General features: G+C 49.6%; 1 protein-coding gene across 1 annotated transcript; it reads right to left on the bottom strand.

The window, feature by feature from the left end:
• Nucleotides 1-500: 500 nt before the first annotated feature.
• On the bottom strand, nucleotides 501-21,334 carry LOC131393865 (putative protein FAM90A12P; the record flags this gene model as incomplete). The annotated part of the gene is made up of 5 exons (XM_058524855.1): nucleotides 501-723; nucleotides 865-1,043; nucleotides 18,501-18,791; nucleotides 20,774-20,848; nucleotides 21,308-21,334. Coding segments are annotated over 5 exons (795 nt in total), but the record flags the coding sequence as incomplete, so codon positions are not given.
• Between the last annotated feature and the right edge of the window lie 491 nt (nucleotides 21,335-21,825).

Below are 21,825 nucleotides of genomic sequence, written 5' to 3'. Positions count from 1 at the left end.
AACCCAGTGCAACCAGCGCGCACATCCGCCCGCACCGCGGGCGCTGAGCCCCCGCAGCCGAGTCGCATCTGCTGGACTCACGACACACTCACTGTGCAGGTTTTTGACTTAAACACATTTCAGGTTGCTGAGAAAGAAACATCTCCGCATTCAGTGTGCGCGGCCCCTTAACTTTAAGCTTTTACCGAGAAGTATCCGAAGCATTTCACTTGCTGCAGTGGGCGCAGCGCAGCCCCACTGACACCCAGCACCTCGCGTGGATTCAGACGCACAGACTCCACTTCCGCAGGCGGAAGTACAGGCAGACCGGAAACGCACGGGGCGGAGGCACGCAGGCCCCGCCCACACACGCCCCTCCTCCCAGGCCCCGCCCACAGCCTCCTCCTTCCAAGCCCCGCCTCCCAGAGCTCCCAGTTTCCTGCAGACCGGGAAGTAGATTTCCCATTCAAAGGTCAGCCCCCAGGGCGTGAGTTTCCTTATTTCTGTGTTGCAGCAGCGATTCAGGGCCCCATCGCCCCGCCCTCCACATGCGCAGTCCGGACGCCGGGACGTAACAATCCGCGCACGCGCGGCCCCGCGAGGAGCTCCGTGGGGCCGCGAGAGGCCCCCGGGTAGTTCTGCTGCTGGTTCTGTGGGCGCATCCGTTTCCGCTTAAAATCGGTCCGAGCCGGTTTGCTCTCCGTTCTTTGTCTTCCTGTCTCCACGGGGTCTCCCCTGTACACCCTGCTTGGGGTCAAGTCCCCATGGGAGGGGGATTCTGCACCTCTTGCCCCCTGGAGGGCGGCTCCAGGTCGCCGCGCCCTCCCCCTGGCCAGGGGCCCCGCAGACCGCGGTCACTCCCGAGACCCTCCCTCCGTCCCTGACCCGCGGTCCGCAAGCCCGCCCTTCGCTCCCTCAGGGAGGCCGTGTCCGTGCGGGGATTCCACCAGGGGCTCCCGTGACGCCGGGTCCTGTGTCCACATCCCGTCCCGGGGGTTCACATCGCGACGCCCCGCGGGAAGGTGTGTTCCTCCCGGGCGGGGCGTCCTCACTCTGTTCCCTGACTGTGGAGGGAGGGGCGGGGGAGGAGGGGGGGGGAGGGTAAAACTGGGGACAGAAAGGGGTTCCACCGTTTGCTCAGATTTATGTTTAGTGCAAACGCTTCCGCTGCAAACCATTCCAGTGCAAACCATTCACTGTTAAATATGTTCCTGTAATTTTCTGGATTAAAAACACTCTCCCCATCAATTGGCATGATTTTTAAATGTTTTCGAAGGTCAAACTATCGTATAAAACTAAAAAGGTTCAGGTGTGGAATCACCTTTTTTTCATTATTGGATTAAGTTCCAATTTATGATGATTTATTATTATGTAACCATACCACTGATGGCCAAATGGCTTAAATAGCTAACTTGGTAAAACTGTATATGCTGTAAAGCATTCTTCCATTCCTTATAAATTATGTTGATAATGCTGTTTTGCACCCATTGCTGTTTAAATTTTGACGGAATAGTTAATGATTTGGTACCTACATTCCTAAGTAAGGCTGGTTATACATTGTCCTTTAGCTCCACCCACCTCTTCCAGATCCGTTTCAGAGTTTCATCCCTCTTTTCCGAAAGGGGCAATTAAGTGGCTGAAGTCTGCTCCTGAGTAATGGCTCTCAATTCTGGGATGACTGTAATCTACACTTACATATAAAAGTTAAATTTCCCTTGGCCTTATTTTAGGCATGGTATTTTCTAAAGGAAGTTCTCTTAAAGGGGATTTGTTTTGCATCAGTTGGATTAGCCTCTGTGATCTTTTTTTTCCTCCCAAATGGAGCCCTCGGAGAGGCTTCACTGTCATGTCATGATGGAGGAAAAGGCAGGAACCCTGGCAGGGTCTTAAGACCTACTGATTAGGGACAGCTTCTGGGAGAGCAGGGCCTCAGGGGGACATGGAGGGGCACTGAGACTCCTGAAGGCTCAGAAAGAAGGGACATGTTTGTGAGGGAGAAGCGCTGAAGGCTGCTGGTGCAACTTGGGGAGGGGGATGTCCTTGTCTGAGAGGAAGTTAACATGCAGGTACTTGCAGTTGGGGACAAAGCTTTAGGGCGGCCAACACATCCTAGGTGACCTGGGGCAGAAGCCACAGGTCTTTGACCTGGGAAGGCAACAGGAAGTGAGTCAGGGAAGGGACAGAAATGGGAAGAGAGTGGGAGAAGGAGTGGATGCTGGGCTTACAAGGGGACCTGGGTCAGGGTGATTGGTGGGTCGGGGAAGGGGGAAGGCCAGATGGGACCTGGGCCTGGATGGGGAGCAGGGAAACTGGGGGTTACTGGTAGGAAGTTGACCTTCCCAGTTGCCCATGGGAGATCTAAGTACAGCATTAGATTGAGGAGGAGATGAGGGGAGCTGTGGGGAAAACCAGTGCAGAGGAACGGAGGCCAAGGACATGGTGATGAAGAGGCTTAGGGGGATGACGGGACAGAAGCTGGTCAGAGGAGAGAGACCAACTGAGGCATAAGTCGGGCCCCTGGAGGCAGGCTCCTGCTTTTAAAGGGCAGCAGGCAGTCCAGTGTCTGCCTGAGACCAGTGAGTGTATATCTACTTGCAGGGACCCCCTTAATCATCCTCAGAAAATCAGACCCTTCTTTCACAAAGAAAATCTCTTTAACATTTCATAATAACAAACACAAAAATGATTCCTAGGAACAGTATAATAAAAATAAATATGAGTAACCATGATAATGACCATCAAGACATAAATAATGCTAATAATGATGTTAATATTCAACAGAGTAGATGGAATTTAGCTTATCAGAGTCTAGAGGGCAGAGGTATAGGGACCCTCATCCCGTCCTGCCTTCCATATGTCACTCAACAGTTTTCAGCAGTTCAGTAGCTGACTGGTTGGGCAGGTTCCCTACAGGAAGGCAAGACACAAGAGCTACACCATGGCCTCCCCCTGGGGCTCAGTGTTCTGTACTGCAGGGAACAGGGCTCCTCCTGGACTCCATCAGCCCTCACAGCAGAGTTGCCTGGCTGCCCTCTTGTCTCCCATATTCCTGCATGGACACATCTGTCTCCAAGACTCTCAAGTGGGGACATCTGGTCTCCCAGACTCTCAAGTGGGGACATCTGGTCTCCCATACTCCCAAATGGGGACATCTGGTCTCCACAACTCGCCTGTGCTGCCCATGCATGCAGGAGCCACCTGGGCTCCCGCCTCCTTGGAGGAAGTGAACCTTCAAAGGTTATTGGAGGCCAGCTGTGCTCTCCATGCTTGCAGGACAGCTGCAGACATCCCTGGACACCAGAGGGATCTTTGAAATTCCTGGAGTTCCTTGCACATATTTTTTGGGCGGTTCCCAGACACCTAAATGGACTAGAAAATCCTTAGGAGACTCTGGCGGGAGGTGAATCCTTCTCCTGCCATTAAATGAAGGCTGGAGTAGATCCATAGTCTCCCAGGTGATTTAGAATAATTCTGGTGTATCAGGAGGACCACAGCTGCCCCAAGGTTGTCTGGGCCCCTCCTTTCACATAGGAAACCTTGTGGAGGAATCTGGTTCTTGCAGAGGCACTCCTTGGCTTTGTGGGGCTCCACACATGCTTGTTAGGACCACATGGGTGCTTGTCACCATTTCTGGAGGATCAGGGAGGGACTAGTATGCCCTCCCCAGTGTCCACTGCAGGCAGGAGGTGACCCCTGGCCCTCAGGGGACAGATGATCTATTAGGAATCTCTTTCTTTGAATGGGCACTAGATGGTACAGGGGCAGCCCTGGACCTGCTGTGTGTATGCTGTCAGTAAGGACCGTCCCAATAGTCCTCAGGAATTGGACACACCTCTGAAATAAAGAAAAATATTTTCAGCGCTGTGTAATAATAAACCAAAAATGATTGGTGTAAAAGAAAAGAAAAACACTTATAATGACAACGTAGTGAAGCACCACAAGATAACCGTGAGAGTTATACTGACGTAAATAGGAAAATTTTTAAGAACGTGAAAATGGGGATGGAGATTAGCATACAGGTTCTGCTAAGCATGTGAGGTATGACAGTGTACAGAGATGGAGACTCCTGGGCTAGTTAGGAGAGTCCTGGCACTGCATCATGGTTGTGCTTCATGATGGATTAGAGGAACAGCAGAAGGGGAAAATATCACAAGCCCCAGGAGGGCATGGGTCATATGGGGGGCTCTGCAAAACCTTCTTGGAGAGGAGCCCTGGGTGGAGGTGGAGGCACCAAGGTTTGTGGCCTGCCTTCCCCACGACACTCAACAGGTGTCAGTAGTTTGACCAGATGGCTTCTTGGGCAGGGCTAGCTACAAGACAGGCAGATCTCCAAAGTGACAGCAGAACCTCCCCCCTGGCTCAGAGCTCCACCTGCCCAGCACATTATTTACACAGTAACACATCATCACTCACTGTACAGCTGCCCTTCCGCCATCAAATCATGCTGGACTCCTGACTGGCCCCACCTCTTACTTCCCACACCTCCACCCAGGGCCCTTGGAGGGCATCATCACCCCAGGCTGAGTGAAGGGATTGCGAGGCCCCAGAGTTGACATAGATAACATCGTATTGGATAGGTTTGTCCTAGGAGTTCCTTTCTTTGGCTCACAGACCTGCACATATGGTTTCTAGGACCATCAAAGTGCTTCTAATTTTTTCCAGCTGCTCAAGATAGGAGAAGACACCTTCCTGAAGCCTCTGTAGCAAGCATGGCATGGTCCCTGCCCCACAGGGTACATGGAAATATCAGAAGATCAACTTCCAAAAGGACCCCATGTGGTGCAGCATCACCCTGGGATTGGCTGCGTGTGTTTGTGTCTGTAGGTGAATCCTCCTCATCTTCATTGAATCAGACACCCTTCTTAACAGAGAATCTCTATAGACTGCTGTATGCCAACAACCACAAAAATTATCAATGACAAGAATGATCATAATAAAAATAATGATGGATAGTAACGATCAAAATGACCATCATAATGATGTGAATACTAATCGTTATACTTTTGATATATTATCCTAAAAGATTTAAATTATATGTAGATTCCTCTGAGTCTATGACAAAGTACCCAGATGGACTTTCATGGCGAAGCTTGAGTTGGCATCCTAGGATTGCACCATGAAATGTTTCCATGAGACAAACACCAGTATCAGGAAGGGAAAAGGTAAACAACCCGCAGGAGATGATAGGATCGTATGGGAACTCAAGTGTGTACCCCTCTTGAAGAAGAATGCCTGGTAGAGGAGGAAGGACTCTGGGTGGAGCCCTCCCTTCTGCAAGATGCCAAACAGCATTCTGTTGTTCAGCCAGGTGGCTGCTTCGGTTGCGATCCCTGCAAATGGGCAAGACTCTGAAACCACACATGGCCCTCTCTCCTGGGACTCAGAATCCTTGGTTGTGTGGAACATTAAGCTCCAGGCACTACAACAGCCCTTAGAGCCCAGAAGCTCTTTTGATGTGTGGTGTTCCAGGATCCATCAAGGTCAGGGATTCTTGGTTCCCTTATCTCCACCCAGGAGGATGCGAGGGCTTAGTCTTCCTTGCTTCCCAGCAAGAATGGGTCAAAATGGGACCAAGACAAGCAGATGCCCTACAATATTTCAGTTCCAATCTATAGGACCAAGATGTCTGATCCTTGTGGCATCTGGGACGGGCAGATGACAGAAAGGCAGCCAGACACTTTGAAGTAACATAATGCTGGGTATTTTCTGTTCCTAATCAGCTGGGTTGGTGTACACCATTCATGAAGCAGGGTGCCTGACTTCAAGTCAGTAAGCCCTACAACATCCCTGAAAACTCACGTGTCTAATGAAATGCATGACTGCAACCAGAGTCCTTTTATTCTTAGACCTAATGCCAAGGCACCCATAGTTCATGCAGGGGTACCTCTGTTTGCACATACCAACATCTAGTTTGCATTTCTCATCTCTTCTGCTATGTGTCTTTGGCTTCAGGGAACAAGTGTGTTGCATCATGTGAAGCTGGCACTCTGACTCAAAACGACCTCGATCACACCCAGGATGTGTACCTGTCATTGATGAGACTCTTTACTATCTTTACCTTATTCATAGAGCGAATATTATTTTGCATATTATAATTATTAGGATTAGCATCATTGTGTTGATTATCATCATTATTATCATTGATATGCACCAATATTTTTATTATTACATCCATTGTCTGTGTGGCTTAAATTTGTGGGTATCGTTATTCAACCATGAATATAGTTTCTCTATTTCTGAAGAGTGTCTGATTTACCGAAGATGTTTATGAAGGTTACCCAAGAGACAGACATAGACACTGCAGCTCAAAGACTCTCCCTCTATGGAAAAGAACCTATTAATCTGATGAGGTTTCTGAAAAGTTTCTTATCTCCTTGGATTCAGAGGCCATTCCATGCAGTTTTCAAATTCAAATTCATGTGGAAAAACTGTTTTCTGCTCCACCAGACAGGAAGCCTCACAGGTTCAGCAGGGTCAGAGCTGTTTTATTTCGTTTGTCATCTTCATGACCCCTTTTTAACTAGCTTCCAAGAAATGAGAAGTGAATATGTTTGAACTAAGTATGAACAAATCACTTATTTAGGCTTTCAGTTCCCATAGCCAAACCCACCAAGTTTCCTTAGCTACTCACTGCCCCACACACATCAGGAACTGGGGTCTACTGCCTCTGGGATTTGAACCTCATGTAATAATTAACATTGGAAATGATATATTTTATCCATCTCTTTCTCAGAATTCCTATGAAAATTAAAGAATCTGTACCCCACTGCCTAAAGTCACATCACTCTCTGTTATTGCTAATGTCCCCTTTCTCAGAGGGATAACCTGAAATGTCAACTTGGAGTGGAGACTCACCTGAAATCCAGCTGTGCTCCTCCAGTCTCATTATTGACAAGCGGGTACAGGAACAGCTCCCCTGGACGTAATGCAGCTTCTAAAGTGCCTGCAGAAGGATCAGAGTGGCAGTTTCCTATTCTGTCACACTTTTCTACTGTTTGAAGGTTATGTGACCTTGTTAAGGGGATCTCAATCAATCCATGTAGCACAGTGTGGAGAAGAAGTGAACACTGTGGGCTCCTTATCAGTTTCTCTGTCTTTAGAGGCATGAAGTTGACCTGACAGCAACCTCTCTGGTACACAAATGCAGAGCGTTTCAGTTGACTGTAATTCTTGAAGAGAATCTGCACGTTATTTGCCCTCCTCAGAGGCTGAGCATTATTTTCAATATTATAATGATTGGGATTAGCATCATTGGGTTGATGATCCTCATTGTTCTCAATGATATTCACCATTATTTTTATTATTTTACCTGTTGTCTTGATGGCTTATATGTCTGATTATGTTTTTTCCACAATGAATAGAGTTACTCTATTTCCGAACAGTGTTTGATTGACTGAAGATGTGTATGCAGGTTCCCCAAGAGACGACGAAGACACTGCAGCTCCCAGACTGTCCCTCTAGGGAAAAGAACCTGTTGGTCTGATGGTGTTCCTGAAATATTGTTGTCGATCTGGCAGGCAGAGGCCATTGCGTGCCAGAAGGAAAGAACCAGGAAGTGTGTCCTTGGCTGCTTGAGCCTCTGGACAAATCTAGAGCTATGTCAGAGGCCCAGCAGTGGCTTGCAGCTGCGAGAAAGCCCCAGTGTGGGTGTCCTTAGCCAGGGGGAGCCACCACAAAGTTTTCAACTTCAGCTCAGGGACCCAAGAATGGCTCTTGATGACATAGAAAGCTAGCAAATGGTGGGCAGGAGCCCACAGAATTGTTTCCAATGTATCCTGGGGGCATTGGAACTGCTCCTGCCTGCCTGGAAAGGCTGCAGAGGAACCACTCCTCCCTTTGCAGAATGTTCTATTTCCTTTCAAGTGCCCAGGAACTGCCATTGGCCAACATAATGGTGCAAGGATGGCTTCCTAATTGTTCCTGAGCAGCTGAAAATATACTAGGACACAATACCATTCTCCCACCAATTCGCGTATCTCCCTTCAATGTCCTTGCTCCCTCATCTCCTATTTCCACATCTTCCTTTCTGGCACAGGATTTAGAGTCCGTAACTACCAAGTTAGAGCAGAGATAATTCCAGTAATGTGTTAAGCTTCCGAGCTCAATGTCTCGCACTCAGGGCACTCTAACAAACGTGGGAGCACACAGTAGATGCTGAATCCATGTTGTTCGAAGGTAGGAACACAGGATGTTTCCTGAAGGCTGCCCTGCTGAGATCCTGTTGCCTCCTCTACGCTTCTCTCAATGTCCTGAGTGTACGCGAAAAATTTAGGCTTTCAGGGAGACCATGGGTGATCTTCCCTGAAACCCACTGTGCTTGTTTTGAGAGACTATGGTTGCCTGTCAGGGAATGTGTGTCCTGTGCTTGCTTTATCAGGCTTAGTGCTACTAGAAGAGGGTCTGGAGGGATCAGCATCCAAGTCCCCAGGGACCATGTGAGAAAGGGAACTGATGGGTCCTTCCTAGAATATGAAACTCATAATTTCCTAACGTTGAGCACTGTACATCCATGAAAAATCAAAGTGTACGAAATTGTGAGAAGGATTATTAGCTAAAGTGTTCTCAACTCTGGGTTTCCAGGGAAATGACCTAGGCCAAAAGGAGGGAACGCTGTCCCGGGACCCAGGCAGACTAGAGCACTTCAGAAGCTATAGCAGGCTGGGGTATTGTCCCCATGTGCCATCTTGAATTTCCCTTATTTTTCATGACCTTGCGCATTCAACCAGGGGCTGCCCTCCTTGGAAGGCACAGAATCCAGCAAACTGAAAGAAGCACTCGCCAACGGATGTCCCACAGGGAGGTAGGAGCAGTCCTTTGTTCTTCCTGAGGAAATGTTCCTGACCGAGGCAGGGGGATTTTCTGGATCCTACTCAGAGCTTTTCCCAAATGAGAAAATGGCGATCACAGGTGAGTTAGGTGAAATCTTTGCTCACCACCTCCAGTGGACCTGAAACTTTGCTGCCCTAGGTCCTGCCAACAATGCTTCACCCAGTCACTTTAACTGGGATGAGTCAAACAAATTCTTAAAATGGTCTGCATGCCTAGAAATCAAAAGTGCATACCACAGGTCACCCTTGGGAGAATTTTATTAATAACAAAAGAACATTTTAAAACACAACTTTCTAATGACGTTTAATAACCCAAAGGAACAAAGCCATGAGAATATCCCGCATCAGGATTTCCACAGAAATAACCCCACAGAGTCAAAATATCTCATCCCAGGTCAGGGAAGTCTTTACAATTTGCCACGGACTCTTTTGAGCCCTTTACCCATTTTCCCCAAATTCTGAAATCGGAGGAGAGATACAGATCCATTTCCTATTATCTTTTAGTTGAGACCTTACCCATGCAATCGAACTTAGTAGTATCCAATGGATTTCAGTGTCAAACAACTTCCTATTCCAGTTTGATTACCGCCCTTTGAATCGTCACTTCTGCTTCCATCGTGAAAGAGGGCAGTGTTTGCCTGTGTGTTTCCACAAGCATCGCCTGGGCTTCCACCATGTGTAGCCAGAGCAGAGATGGGCAATGGCTGATTCGTGAGAAAAACCTTGCTCCTTGTGACTTCTCCTCCTCACTGGACAGTCAGTTCCAGGTGTCCTGGGGTGGGAGGACGTGTCTTCCTTGGCAGGAGGTGTCTCCCTCCGAGTCACTCTCTTCCAAGGAAGAGGAAACCTGGAGGTCATTCTCCAGGACACTCAGTGGGACTTGGGCACAGTGTCCCTCAGACGTCTCTTGTGTGAGAGGGCTCTGCCCGGGAGGGCTTGGCTTCTCAGCTGGAAGGCAGGAGGGAGCAGTCAGGAGTCTGGAGCTCCACCAGCCATTGTCTAATCTCCTGAAGAGCATTCTGAGGGGCTGGCCTGGGACACGGTTCAGTGCTGGGCGATGGGCCACAGTGCAGGGCTGAGCGGTATTCAGGTGAGGTCTGTGGTGTGGAGGCGGGAGGTCAATGCTTTTCCCCTGGGCATGCATCTTTCTGGTCACCTGGCATCCCGCAGTGGGTCTCCGTCCAGTTGTCCGTGGTGGAGGCTGGGGAGTCTGGAAAACCCCCAGATGTGGTCTCTGAGTGCTCTTCTTAGGTGCCTGGAAGTGAGTGAGTCTCGGTTTCTTTGGGAGCGTCTGGAAAGCCTGCACTGGCACCTGGGCAGGTCTCTTGCCTGGTGCCTTGATGCTGATTTTGGCATCCCGGTCCACAGTAGGTCCAGCAGCCTGTGGGCTGGGATAGGAGTTGACATCCAGATACATGGCTTGTGCCTGGGGCTGGTGAGCGTGGCCCAGGCCATGTGTCTTAGAGGGAGCCTGGGGATCTTCCAGGGAGGAAAAATGGGGCTTCTTGTCCCTCAGCTGGACAATGAGGGTAGGATCCGGGGCAAGGTGCTTGAATGCTGCGTGAGGCGTGTCAGGGACAGGCACTTCCTGACCATTCTGAATTCCACGAGGTGAGAAGAGGCTCAGTTCAGGTCTTTGGATGGCAGACACTGCGGGTCCGCTGGACCTCACGTCAGGTGTCTTCGAAGGTGGCCTACATGTGAGACTGAGGCCCAGGGCAGATTTCCTCTCGCCTCTGTAGAGGGGTCTTGGCCTGTTTGCATGCTGGAAGACAAGACAAAGACACACAAAGACTACATATTAGAACGTCCTCACCAAGGGAGAGAAATTACAACTAACCCAATAAAATAGGTGAAAACCAGAACTTGTAACATGAAATTGAATAGTATGAGATATACAGGTGTTGAGTTTAAAAATGATGAGGGACTCAACCTCAGTGGTGGCCAGGATAAAACAAACTGCACCGTCACCTTGCTACGTGTTTGCGGCAGGTAGGAGAACCGAAAGGTTCTTCCCAGTGTCTCTCTTGAAGGAAGTGGACATGAGCTCTTTCCAAGATTTTTCTAGGGAATGTGCACAGCTCCTGCTGTTTTGGAGGCGGTTTCATGAGTAAGGAGTGTTGAGGAACAATTTGGGGGTGTGCACCACCATTGCAAAGCTATCTCTTACATCAAGGATTCCACCTTGTGGAGACCTGTGATGAAACTGCTTCCACAGCCCCCACCTGCATCTTGGTGACAGACATGCAAGGAGTAGTGCCAAACCCTAAACAGCAAGAAAAATGAGATCTGGCAAGTACACGAACTGATCACATTGGCTGGCATGGAATTGAAGAGTTCCCTCACACAGAAGGGGGTTGAGGCAGATTGGGCTTCCCCCGAAGTGAACAAGAGGGGGGCCCAGGGGAGACTCACCCTCACGTAGACACAGGACCCTGTCAATTCCTTCCAATTCGTCTGCGGACTCCCTTGAGCTCTCCTGGGAAATCTCTGCAGTAGAGCATTGCTGTGCTGCTCTTGTTGCCTGCAAACAAAAGATGTCAAGTGCAGGGCACTCAATTTCCTGTAGCCAGTTGGGACAGATATTCCTGTGTCCCAGGCTCCTTCAGTGTTGGGTTTGGAGACAGGTCGTGAAGCCCTGGGCCTTTGTCTCACCTCCGATTATTCCCCCAACTGCAGAGAACCCTGCAGGTTTTCTCATGCAGTCCTTTCCTTTTTCTCCATTTCTTCTCTCCCTGTCGTGGGCAGAATTCTGAAATGTTGCCACCCCCTTGAGTGACTCCCGAGGAGTTGAGTGAGCACCTGAGTGTCGACCCTGGAGGAGAGTGAGCTCCTATCTCGTTGTCTCCACCCCCCTGTCCTGGCCTGGGGGTGGCTATGCACACCGTGTGGAGCTGGGGAGACACGTGAGTCTCCTTGGATTTCAGCCCAAAGATTGGTTACAAGCTCCCAGGTTCCTCACCTTTGTCTTTGCTGCTTCTCTCTCTCTGGCTTCTGCAAGAGCCGTGGGTTTGGCTGCACCTGCAGATTCCCCAGTTTCACATTCTCCTTGCAAATACTGGAGCCCAAGGGCAGGGGGGCTATGGCCCCTTGCCAACGCTTCATGGGGCACCTGGTACTTCTTCTGTTGTGCCCAAAGGCTCCGCAGTCCTTGCACTTCACCTGTGGGTGGAGGAGGAAATGGTCTCTGAGTCAGCGGGAATCACAAGCACTTTTCCACAGTGAATAGAAGGACAGAGTTTGAGAGGTGAATATTGGTTTTGGAGAGGGGACAGGACATATGGCAGTAGCTGTGAGGACACTGAGCATATTAGGGTGCCTTCCAAAAGCTTCTGCTATGGATAGACAGTGGAGGAAGGATTGGAGCTCTCAAGGTGAGCAGATGAGTCATAAGTGAAGATTGAGGCAAAATCCAAGCTAGACAGGACAGCAAAGAGGAAGTGAGGTTGTTCCTCCGGGTCTGTGAATGGGCCTGTGCCTGGTGATGTGGTCTCAAGGCAAGAAATCGTCTCATGGGAAAGGACAAGGGAGTGCTGGCCACAGAAGTGGCCATGTTCAAACCCTGTCTCTGGATTCCATGCACATCCCTGGTGCCCCACAGACCCAAGCCTCCACGCTTACCCTGGGATCCTCCTCCTCTGGTGGGGGAGCCTTCTTTGCCGCCGGTCCCTTCACTTGCTTCTTGCCGTTCTGGGCATTAGAGAGTCTGGAGGGCCCGTGCTGGGTGGAACGGCCCGCCATCTTCCTCACCTCCTTGGTTTGTCACCTCAGTGTTTCTGGAGACTTGATATTCGGATTTCCTGAATCAAAAGCAGAAGAAAACTTTCAGATTGACACAGAGACTAAAGTCATCATGCACCTTCTTCTCCAAGTGGGGATGAAGGGACCTCGTGAGCACTCAGTCAAAACACATTTCTCACAAGGTGATGTCTCCCTCCCAGAGATTTTGTCCTTCTCCCTGACTCCCTCGCCCGACAAAAGCTCGCTGCCCAAGACCAGACACGGGAGGCAGCCTTTGTCAATTTGCATTTCCATCCTTCAAAGAGTGATTTGAGAGACTTTGGTGAAGTCTATCACAATGCACTCTATTTGGACAAAGAAAGGCAAAATTTCCCCAGGTGTACACAATAATCCATGCCCCGGGAATGATGCAATGAATGCCGGGGCACACGTCTTGGAATGTCAAAAGCAAAGTAAGCTTTCCTATCGAAAACTGGAAGTTCCTCTTTGACACGAGAGGAGGCACTTTTCAAATTCCAATTCAGATAGGAAAAATGTTTTCTCCTCTACTGGCCTGGAGGCCTGCCAGGGTCAGCATGGTCAGAACTGTATTGTTTTATTTGTCATCTTCATGACCCTATTTTAATGACTTTCCAAGAAATCTGAACTGAATATGTTTGAACTAAGTGTGAACTAATCTATTGTCTAGGCTTTAAGGCCCATAGCCAAAGCCAGCGAGTTTCCATTCCTGCTCACTCACTGCCCCATGCACATCGGGGACTGGGGTCTATTTCCTCTGGAATTTGAACTTTGTCTGATAATGAGCATTGAAAAGGATGTATCTCATGGATCTCTTTCTCAAAATTCCTGTGAAAATTAAAGAATCAATAGCCCTGTGCCTCAAGACACATCGCTCCCTCTTTGTCCTACTGTCCTCCCTGTCAGAGGGATCGTCAGAGGGGGCAGTTTGTAATGGAAACCCACCTGAAATCCAGTAGTGATCCTCCGCTCTGATTCTCTACAGCTGGGTTCAAGAACAGCTGCCCTGGATGGGATGCAGCTTCCAAGGTGCCTGCGGAAGGGTCAGAGGGGGAGTTTCCCTTCCGGGCAGGCTTTTATACTGATTCAAGGTCACGTGACCTCGTTAAGGGGATCTCAGTCAATCCATCTCATCTACCCACCTTTGACGTAAGCAGGTCTTGAAGCCATAAACCGTCCTGTGTTGCTTAGCATTTTCAAGCATTTTAAAATGCCAGGCACTCCTGGGCATACTTTGAAGAATATCTGTTTTCTGTAAGGAAAAGAAACCTCTGTGCTAATGCCTCTATCTTTCTCCACTTTGCACTTTTGTTCTTGTGGCGAATTATGTGTAACGTGGTAGTTCTTCTTGGAAGGCATTGAAGTGTAGACTTCTACCGCCCTCAGTACATTCACCTCGTTGTGCAAACATCACCATCGTCCGTCTCCCCAGCTTTTCATATTCTGCAACTGAAAGTCCCTATCTATTAAACACCCACTCTTCATTCTTCCCTCCCTGCAGACCCCTCTTCCACCATTCTCCTTTCGATGTCTATGCATGGGACTGCTCTAGGAATCCACAGAGAAGGCATTGTGCGATCTGCGTCCTGCTGGGACTGGCTTCTTTTGCACTGTGTCTTGTGACTCAAGTAATTGTTCCTGCCAGGTCCCTTTGGTTGAGCCAGGCAGCTCCACTCGGCTCAGTCTCTTAGTCCTGTACTCGGTAGTATGTAGATGACGTGGGACTTTCTTTTTCTAGCCTCATCTCCCTTTGGTTGATATTTGTGTGACTTTCACAACTTCCCGCTAGTGGTCAGGCCCAGGAGACGGTTAGGCACAGGTCTGTGTTTTGACGATGGGACGGTTGGGAATGGAAATGCCCTGTGATCTCGTCTGGGTAGTTGCTCATTGATTCAAAGGGACCAGCTTGACCTCCAAAGCGGGTGACTATGTACAACCGCCAGTAACGTGGGTGGAGTGTCTCCGTTTTTCCAGATTATTGGTACCCTGGGGAGTTTCCGCAGTTTGTGGTTTGCAGAGGTTTGCAACCATATGGACTTTGAAAATTGCATTACATTAATAATTTATGAACTTGGCAAAATGCCCTAGGTCCTGGCTCCGTAGCCACGGCTTGATCCCATCCTCCTGCCCTGGAACCTGGGCAGTAGGGGCCCCTCCCTGATCTCCCACCGCAGCCTTGGGCCTCCTGGTGGCCTCTGCCCGCTCCAAGGATGGCGTGCCCCCCGTGATTCTCACACCACTGGCCTGAATTGCCCCTTACCCACCCTCCACGTAATCGGAGTAGCACTTGCCAGTCTCACGACTGGCTTCCCAAGGCAGAATAAACTGCGTACTTTCGGAAAAATAAAGGTATCCCTTTCACACCAGGAATTATTCCAATTTGCATAGACTCTTTTTGGTTCTGTTCTTTTAATTCTTAATTTGTCAATTGCCTCCTCAGCATTGCAGAGAAAATCCCTTGGGATTTAGAGTGGAATCCATGAGAACTTATACGAGAAAGTGTTTTGTGTTGAATTTCCCCAACTAAGATATGTGTTAACTGCTCCTAATTTATACGGCCGTTTATTTCAATTAGGGGTATTTTATATTTTTCCTAAAACTCTACAGAGTTTTTCCTAGATTTCATATTTATAGCTCTTTCTTTGCAGAAGGAAGGATATTGTCAGTAAGCCTTCTCCTCCATCGTAGTATTTTAGTTTATTGCTGTTAGACGTGAATGCTACCAATTTGGGAAGTTGGATTGCCGTAGTTGGAGTGTTGGTTGAAAGCAGCTGTTCGTTTCCAGACTTTTTCTCTGATTTTGCTAGGATGTGCCTCGTGGAGCATCGTATCACCAGCCAATACCAAAAAAGATTCAGGTGTAATTTCCAAGAGTACACAGTGCCCTCATTTCTCATGTGTCATGGCCCTGGCAGTGTGTGCAGCACAGTGTGGAGAGGAAGCCAACCCTGGGGGCTCCTTCTCAGTTTCTCTGGCTTTGGAGGCAGGACGTTGACCTGAAAGCATCCTGTTGGGTAGACCAATGTGGAATGTTTCAGTCGACTGTAATTCTTGAAGAGAATCTGCACATTATTTGCCCTCCTCAGAGGCTGAGCATGATCTCCAATACTATAATGATTGGGAGTAGCATCATCGTTGGGTCGATGAAACCCATTGTTATCGTTACTATTCACTGTTATTTTTATTATTTTACCTGTTGTCTTTATGGCTTCTAGTTCTGGTTATCTGTAGTCGACAATGACTAGCGTTTCTCTGTTTCTCAAGTGTTTCCGATTGACTGAAGATATGCATGCAGGTTCCCAAAGAGACCGCTATAGAGAGTGCAGCTCCCAGACTCTCCCTCTATGGCAAAGAACCTGTCTGTCTGAGGACGTTCCTGAAAAATTTGTTGTTCATCTGGCGGGCGGAGGCCATTGCGTGCCAGAAGCAGAGAATCAGGACGGGTGTCCTTGGCTGCCTGAGTCTCTGGACAAATCTCGAACTACGTCCGAGGCCCAGCAGTGACACTTGCAGCTGCCAGAAAGACCAGTGTGGGCGTCCTTAGCGAGCCAGCGCCACCATCAATTTTTCACTTGAGCTCAGGGACCCCAGAATGCCTCTCGATGACGTTGAAGGCTAGTGAATGTTGGGCAGGAGCCCCCAGAGTTTTTTCCAAGATGCACTGGGGGCACCGGAACTGCTCCTGGCAGCCTGGAAAGGCTGCAGAGGAAAGCGTCGTCCTTGTGCAGAATTTTCTATTTCCCTTCAAGTGCCCAGGAACTGCCATTGGCCAAAATGATGGTGCGAGGATGGCTTCCTAACTGTGCCTGAGCTGTTGAAAGTCTTCCAGGTCCCAATAGCGGTCTGCCACCAATTCGCCTGTCTCCCCTCAATGTCCTTGCTCCCTCTTCTCGCTTTTCCACGTCTTCCTTCCTGGCGTGGGCTTTAGAGTACTAACTACCAAGGTAGAGCAGAGTTAAATTTTCTAATGAATTGAGGTTCCCAGCTCAATTCCTTGTACCCAGGGAGCCCTAAGGAACATGTGACTGCACACTAGATGCTCAAGCAAGGTCGTCTGAATGTAGTATGGCGTGCTGTTTCCTGAAGGTGGTCCTGCTGAGACCCTATCGCCTCCTGTATACTTCTCTCAATGTCCTGAGAATACGCGAGTACTGTAGGCTTTCTGCGAGACCATGGGTGATCTTCACGGAAACCCACTGTGTTTGTAGCGAGATGATGGTTGGCTGTCAGGGCTTGTGTGTCCTGTGCTTTCTTTCCCAGGCTGAGTGCTAGTGGAAGTGGGTCTTGAAAGAGCAGCATCAGCGTCCCCAGGGAACTTGTGAGAAATAGAAACAGATGGATCCTTCCTAGACATCCAAACTCCTAATTCCCTGGTGTTGAGTCTTGTACATTGAAGAAATTTCTGTGTGCACGAGACTGTGAAAAGGAGTATTAGCTAAAGTGTTCTCCACTCTGGGCTGCCATTTGAAATCCCCTAGGTCGATCTAGGGAATGCAGTCATCTCAGCACTGGCGTGTGGTTGTTCAGTGGTGGGCCTGCGTGAATGGGGTTGTCAGAATCTCTAAGAGAGTTATGGGGCAGGACAGAGGCCGTGAGACCAGACCAGGGCCTATGCCGAAAGGAGGGAAGTCTGTCTCGGGTCCCAAGGAGACTGGAGCACTTCAGTAGCTATGGCAGGCTGGGGTATTGCCGAAATGTGCCATCTTGACTTTTCCCTTCTTTTTGGTGACGTTGTGCGTTCACCCAGGGGCTGCCCTCCTTGGAAGGCACAGAAGGCTGCAGACTGAAAGAAGCACTCGCCAACGGATGTCCTACAAGGAGGTAGGAGCAGTCATTTGTTCTTCCTATGGAAATGTTCCTTACCGAGGCATGGGAATTTTCTGGATCCTACTCAGAGCTTTTCCCGAATGAGAAAATGGAGATCACAGGTGACTCAGGTGAAATCTTTGCTCACCACCTCCAGTGGATCTCAAACTTTGCTGCCCACTGTTATCACGTCGGGAGATTTCCAAAGCTCCCAGTGCCCAGGCCGCAATAAACACACCCTCAATTTGCATCTCTTGCAGTAGGCTTCAGGCACAGGTATTTGCTAACCACCCCGCCCTGAGTCCCATGTAGGCCACCGTGCGAATAAGTCTGCAGGCACGCTTGTCTCACTGAAATCTGCCTAAGATTCCCTGGGTCTCACTGTCAAAATGCATGTAATGATGCCGTGGGGCTGAGTGTGCCTGAGAATCTGTGTTTCTAATAAGCCCTAGGTCCTGCCAAACAGTGCTTCACCCAGTCACTTTAACTTGGATGAGTCAAAGAAATTTTTAAAATGGTCTGCATGCCTAGAAATCAAAAGTGCGTACCACAGGTCACCTTTGGGAGAATTTTATTAATAACAAAAGAACATTTTAAAACACAACTTTCTAATGACGTTTAGTAACCCAAAGGAACAAAGCCATGAGAATATCCCGCATCAGGATTTCCACAGAAATAACCCCACAGAGTCAAAATATCTCATCCCAGGTCAGGGAAGTCTTTACAATTTGCCACGGACTCTTTTGAGCCCTTTACCCATTTTCCCCAAATTCTGAAATCGGAGGAGAGATACAGATCCATTTCCTATTATCTTTTAGTTGAGACCTTACCCCTGCAATCGAACTCAGTAGTATCCAATGGATTTCAGTGTCAAACAACTTCCTATTCCAGTTTGATTACCGCCCTTTGAATCGTCACTTCTGCTTCCATCATGAAAGAGGGCAGTGTTTGCCTGTGTGTTTCCACAAGCATCGCCTGGGCTTCCACCATGTGTAGCCAGAGCAGAGATGGGCAATGGCTGATTCGCGAGAAAAACCTTGCTCCTTGTGACTTCTCCTCCTCACTGGACAGACAGTTCCAGGTGTCCTGGGGTGGGAAGACGTGTCTTCCTTGGCAGGAGGTGTCTCCCTCCGAGTCACTCTCTTCCAAGGAAGAGGAAACCTGGAGGTCATTCTCCAGGACACTCAGTGGGACTTGGGCACAGTGTCCCTCAGACGTCTCTTGTGTGAGAGGGCTCTGCCCGGGAGGGCTTGGCTTCTCAGCTGGAAGGCAGGAGGGAGCAGTCAGGAGTCTGGAGCTCCACCAGCCATTGTCTAATCTCCTGAAGAGCATTCTGAGGGGCTGGCCTGGGACACGCTTCAGTGCTGGGCGATGGGCCACAGTGCAGGGCTGAGCGGTATTCAGGTGAGGTCTGTGGTGTGGAGGCGGGAGGTCAATGCTTTTCCCCTGGGCATGCATCTTTCTGGTCACCTGGCATCCCGCAGTGGGTCTCCGTCCAGTTGTCCGTGGTGGAGGCTGGGGAGTCTGGAAAACCCCCAGATGTGGTCTCTGAGTGCACTTCTTAGGTGCTTGGAAGGGAATGAGTCTCGGTTTCCTTGGGAGCGTCTGGAAAGCCTGCACTGGCACCTGGGCAGGTCTCTTGCCTGGTGCCTTGATGCTGATTTTGGCATCCCGGTCCACAGTAGGTCCAGCAGCCTGTGGGCTGGGATAGGAGTTGACATCCAGATACATGGCTTGTGCCTGGGGCTGGTGAGCGTGGCCCAGGCCATGTGTCTTAGAGGGAGCCTGGGGATCTTCCAGGGAGGAAAAATGGGGCTTCTTGTCCCTCAGCTGGACAATGAGGGTAGGATCCGGGGCAAGGTGCTTGAATGCTGCGTGAGGCGTGTCAGGGACAGGCACTTCCTGACCATTCTGAATTCCACGAGGTGAGAAGAGGCTCAGTTCAGGTCTTTGGATGGCAGACACTGCGGGTCCGCTGGACCTCACGTCAGGTGTCTTCGAAGGTGGCCTACATGTGAGACTGAGGCCCAGGGCAGATTTCCTCTCGCCTCTGTAGAGGGGTCTTGGCCTGTTTGCATGCTGGAAGACAAGACAAAGACACACAAAGACTACATATTAGAACGTCCTCACCAAGGGAGAGAAATTACAACTAACCCAATAAAATAGGTGAAAACCAGAACTTGTACCATGAAATTGAATATTATGAGATATAAAGGTGTTGAGTTTAAAAATGATGAGGGACTCAACCTCAGTGGTGGCCAGGATAAAACAAACTGCACCGTCACCTTGCTACGTGTTTGCGGCAGGTAGGAGAATCGAAAGGTTCTTCCCAGTGTCTCTCTTGAAGGAAGTGGACATGAGCTCTTTCCAAGATTTTTCTAGGGAATGTGCACAGCTCCTGCTGTTTTGGAGGCGGTTTCATGAGTAAGGAGTGTTGAGGAACAATTTGGGGGTGTGCACCACCATTGCAAAGCTATCTCTTACATCAAGGATTCCACCTTGTGGAGACCTGTGATGAAACCGCTTCCACAGCCCCCACCTGCATCTTGGTGACAGACATGCAAGAAGTAGTGCCAAATCCTAAACAGCAAGAAAAATGAGATCTGGCAAGTACACGAACTGATCACATTGGCTGGCATGGAATTGAAGAGTTCCCTCACACAGAAGGGGGTTGAGGCAGATTGGGCTTCCCCCGAAGTGAACAAGAGGGGGGCCCAGGGGAGACTCACCCTCACGTAGACACAGGACCCTGTCAATTCCTTCCAATTCGTCTGCGGACTCCCTTGAGCTCTCCTGGGAAATCTCTGCAGTAGAGCATTGCTGTGCTGCTCTTGTTGCCTGCAAACAAAAGATGTCAAGTGCAGGGCACTCAATTTCCTGTAGCCAGTTGGGACAGATATTCCTGTGTCCCAGGCTCCTTCAGTGTTGGGTTTGGAGACAGGTCGTGAAGCCCTGGGCCTTTGTCTCACCTCCGATTATTCCCCCAACTGCAGAGAACCCTGCAGGTTTTCTCATGCAGTCCTTTCCTTTTTCTCCATTTCTTCTCTCCCTGTCGTGGGCAGAATTCTGAAATGTTGCCACCCCCTTGAGTGACTCCCGAGGAGTTGAGTGAGCACCTGAGTGTCGACCCTGGAGGAGAGTGAGCTCCTATCTCGTTGTCTCCACCCCCCTGTCCTGGCCTGGGGGTGGCTATGCACACCGTGTGGAGCTGGGGAGACACGTGAGTCTCCTTGGATTTCAGCCCAAAGATTGGTTACAAGCTCCCAGGTTCCTCACCTTTGTCTTTGCTGCTTCTCTCTCTCTGGCTTCTGCAAGAGCCGTGGGTTTGTCTGCACCTGCAGATTCCCCGGTTTCACATTCTCCTTGCAAATACTGGAGCCCAAGGGCAGGGGGGCTATGGCCCCTTGCCAACACTTCATGGGGCACCTGGTACTTCTTCTGTTGTGCCCAAAGGCTCCGCAGTCCTTGCACTTCACCTGTGGGTGGAGGAGGAAATGGTCTCTGAGTCAGCGGGAATCACAAGCACTTTTCCACAGTGAATAGAAGGACAGAGTTTGAGAGGTGAATATTGGTTTTGGAGAGGGGACAGGACATATGGCAGTAGCTGTGAGGACACTGAGCATATTAGGGTGCCTTCCAAAAGCTTCTGCTGTGGATAGACAGTGGAGGAAGGATTGGAGCTCTCAAGGTGAGCAGATGAGTCATAAGTGAAGATTGAGGCAAAATCCAAGCTAGACAGGACAGCAAAGAGGAAGTGAGGTTGTTCCTCCGGGTCTGTGAATGGGCCTGTGCCTGGTGATGTGGTCTCAAGGCAAGAAATCGTCTCATGGGAAAGGACAAGGGAGTGCTGGCCACAGAAGTGGCCATGTTCAAACCCTGTCTCTGGATTCCATGCACATCCCTGGTGCCCCACAGACCCAAGCCTCCACGCTTACCCTGGGATCCTCCTCCTCTGGTGGGGGAGCCTTCTTTGCCGCCGGTCCCTTCACTTGCTTCTTGCCGTTCTGGGCATTAGAGAGTCTGGAGGGCCCGTGCTGGGTGGAACGGCCCGCCAACTTCCTCACCTCCTTGGTTTGTCACCTCAGTGTTTCTGGGGACTTGATATTCGGATTTCCTGAATCAAAAGCAGAAGAAAACTTTCAGATTGACACAGAGACTAAAGTCATCATGCACCTTCTTCTCCAAGTGGGGATGAAGGGACCTCGTGAGCACTCAGTCAAAAACACATTTCTCACAAGGTGATGTCTCCCTCCCAGAGATTTTGTCCTTCTCCCTGACTCCCTCGCCCGACAAAAGCTCGCTGCCAAGACCAGACACGGGGAGGCTGCCTTTGTCAATTTGCATTTCCATCCTTCAAAGAGTGATTTGAGAGACTTTTGGTGAAGTCTTTCACAACGCACTCTATTTGGACAAAGAAAGGCAAAATTTCCCCAGGTGTACACAATAATCCATG

This window comes from Diceros bicornis, chromosome 29 (assembly GCF_020826845.1).
Source record: "Diceros bicornis minor isolate mBicDic1 chromosome 29, mDicBic1.mat.cur, whole genome shotgun sequence".
In the NCBI taxonomy this organism is placed as follows: Eukaryota; Metazoa; Chordata; class Mammalia; order Perissodactyla; family Rhinocerotidae; genus Diceros; species Diceros bicornis.
This window is presented reverse-complemented; position numbering and strand designations above follow the sequence as displayed.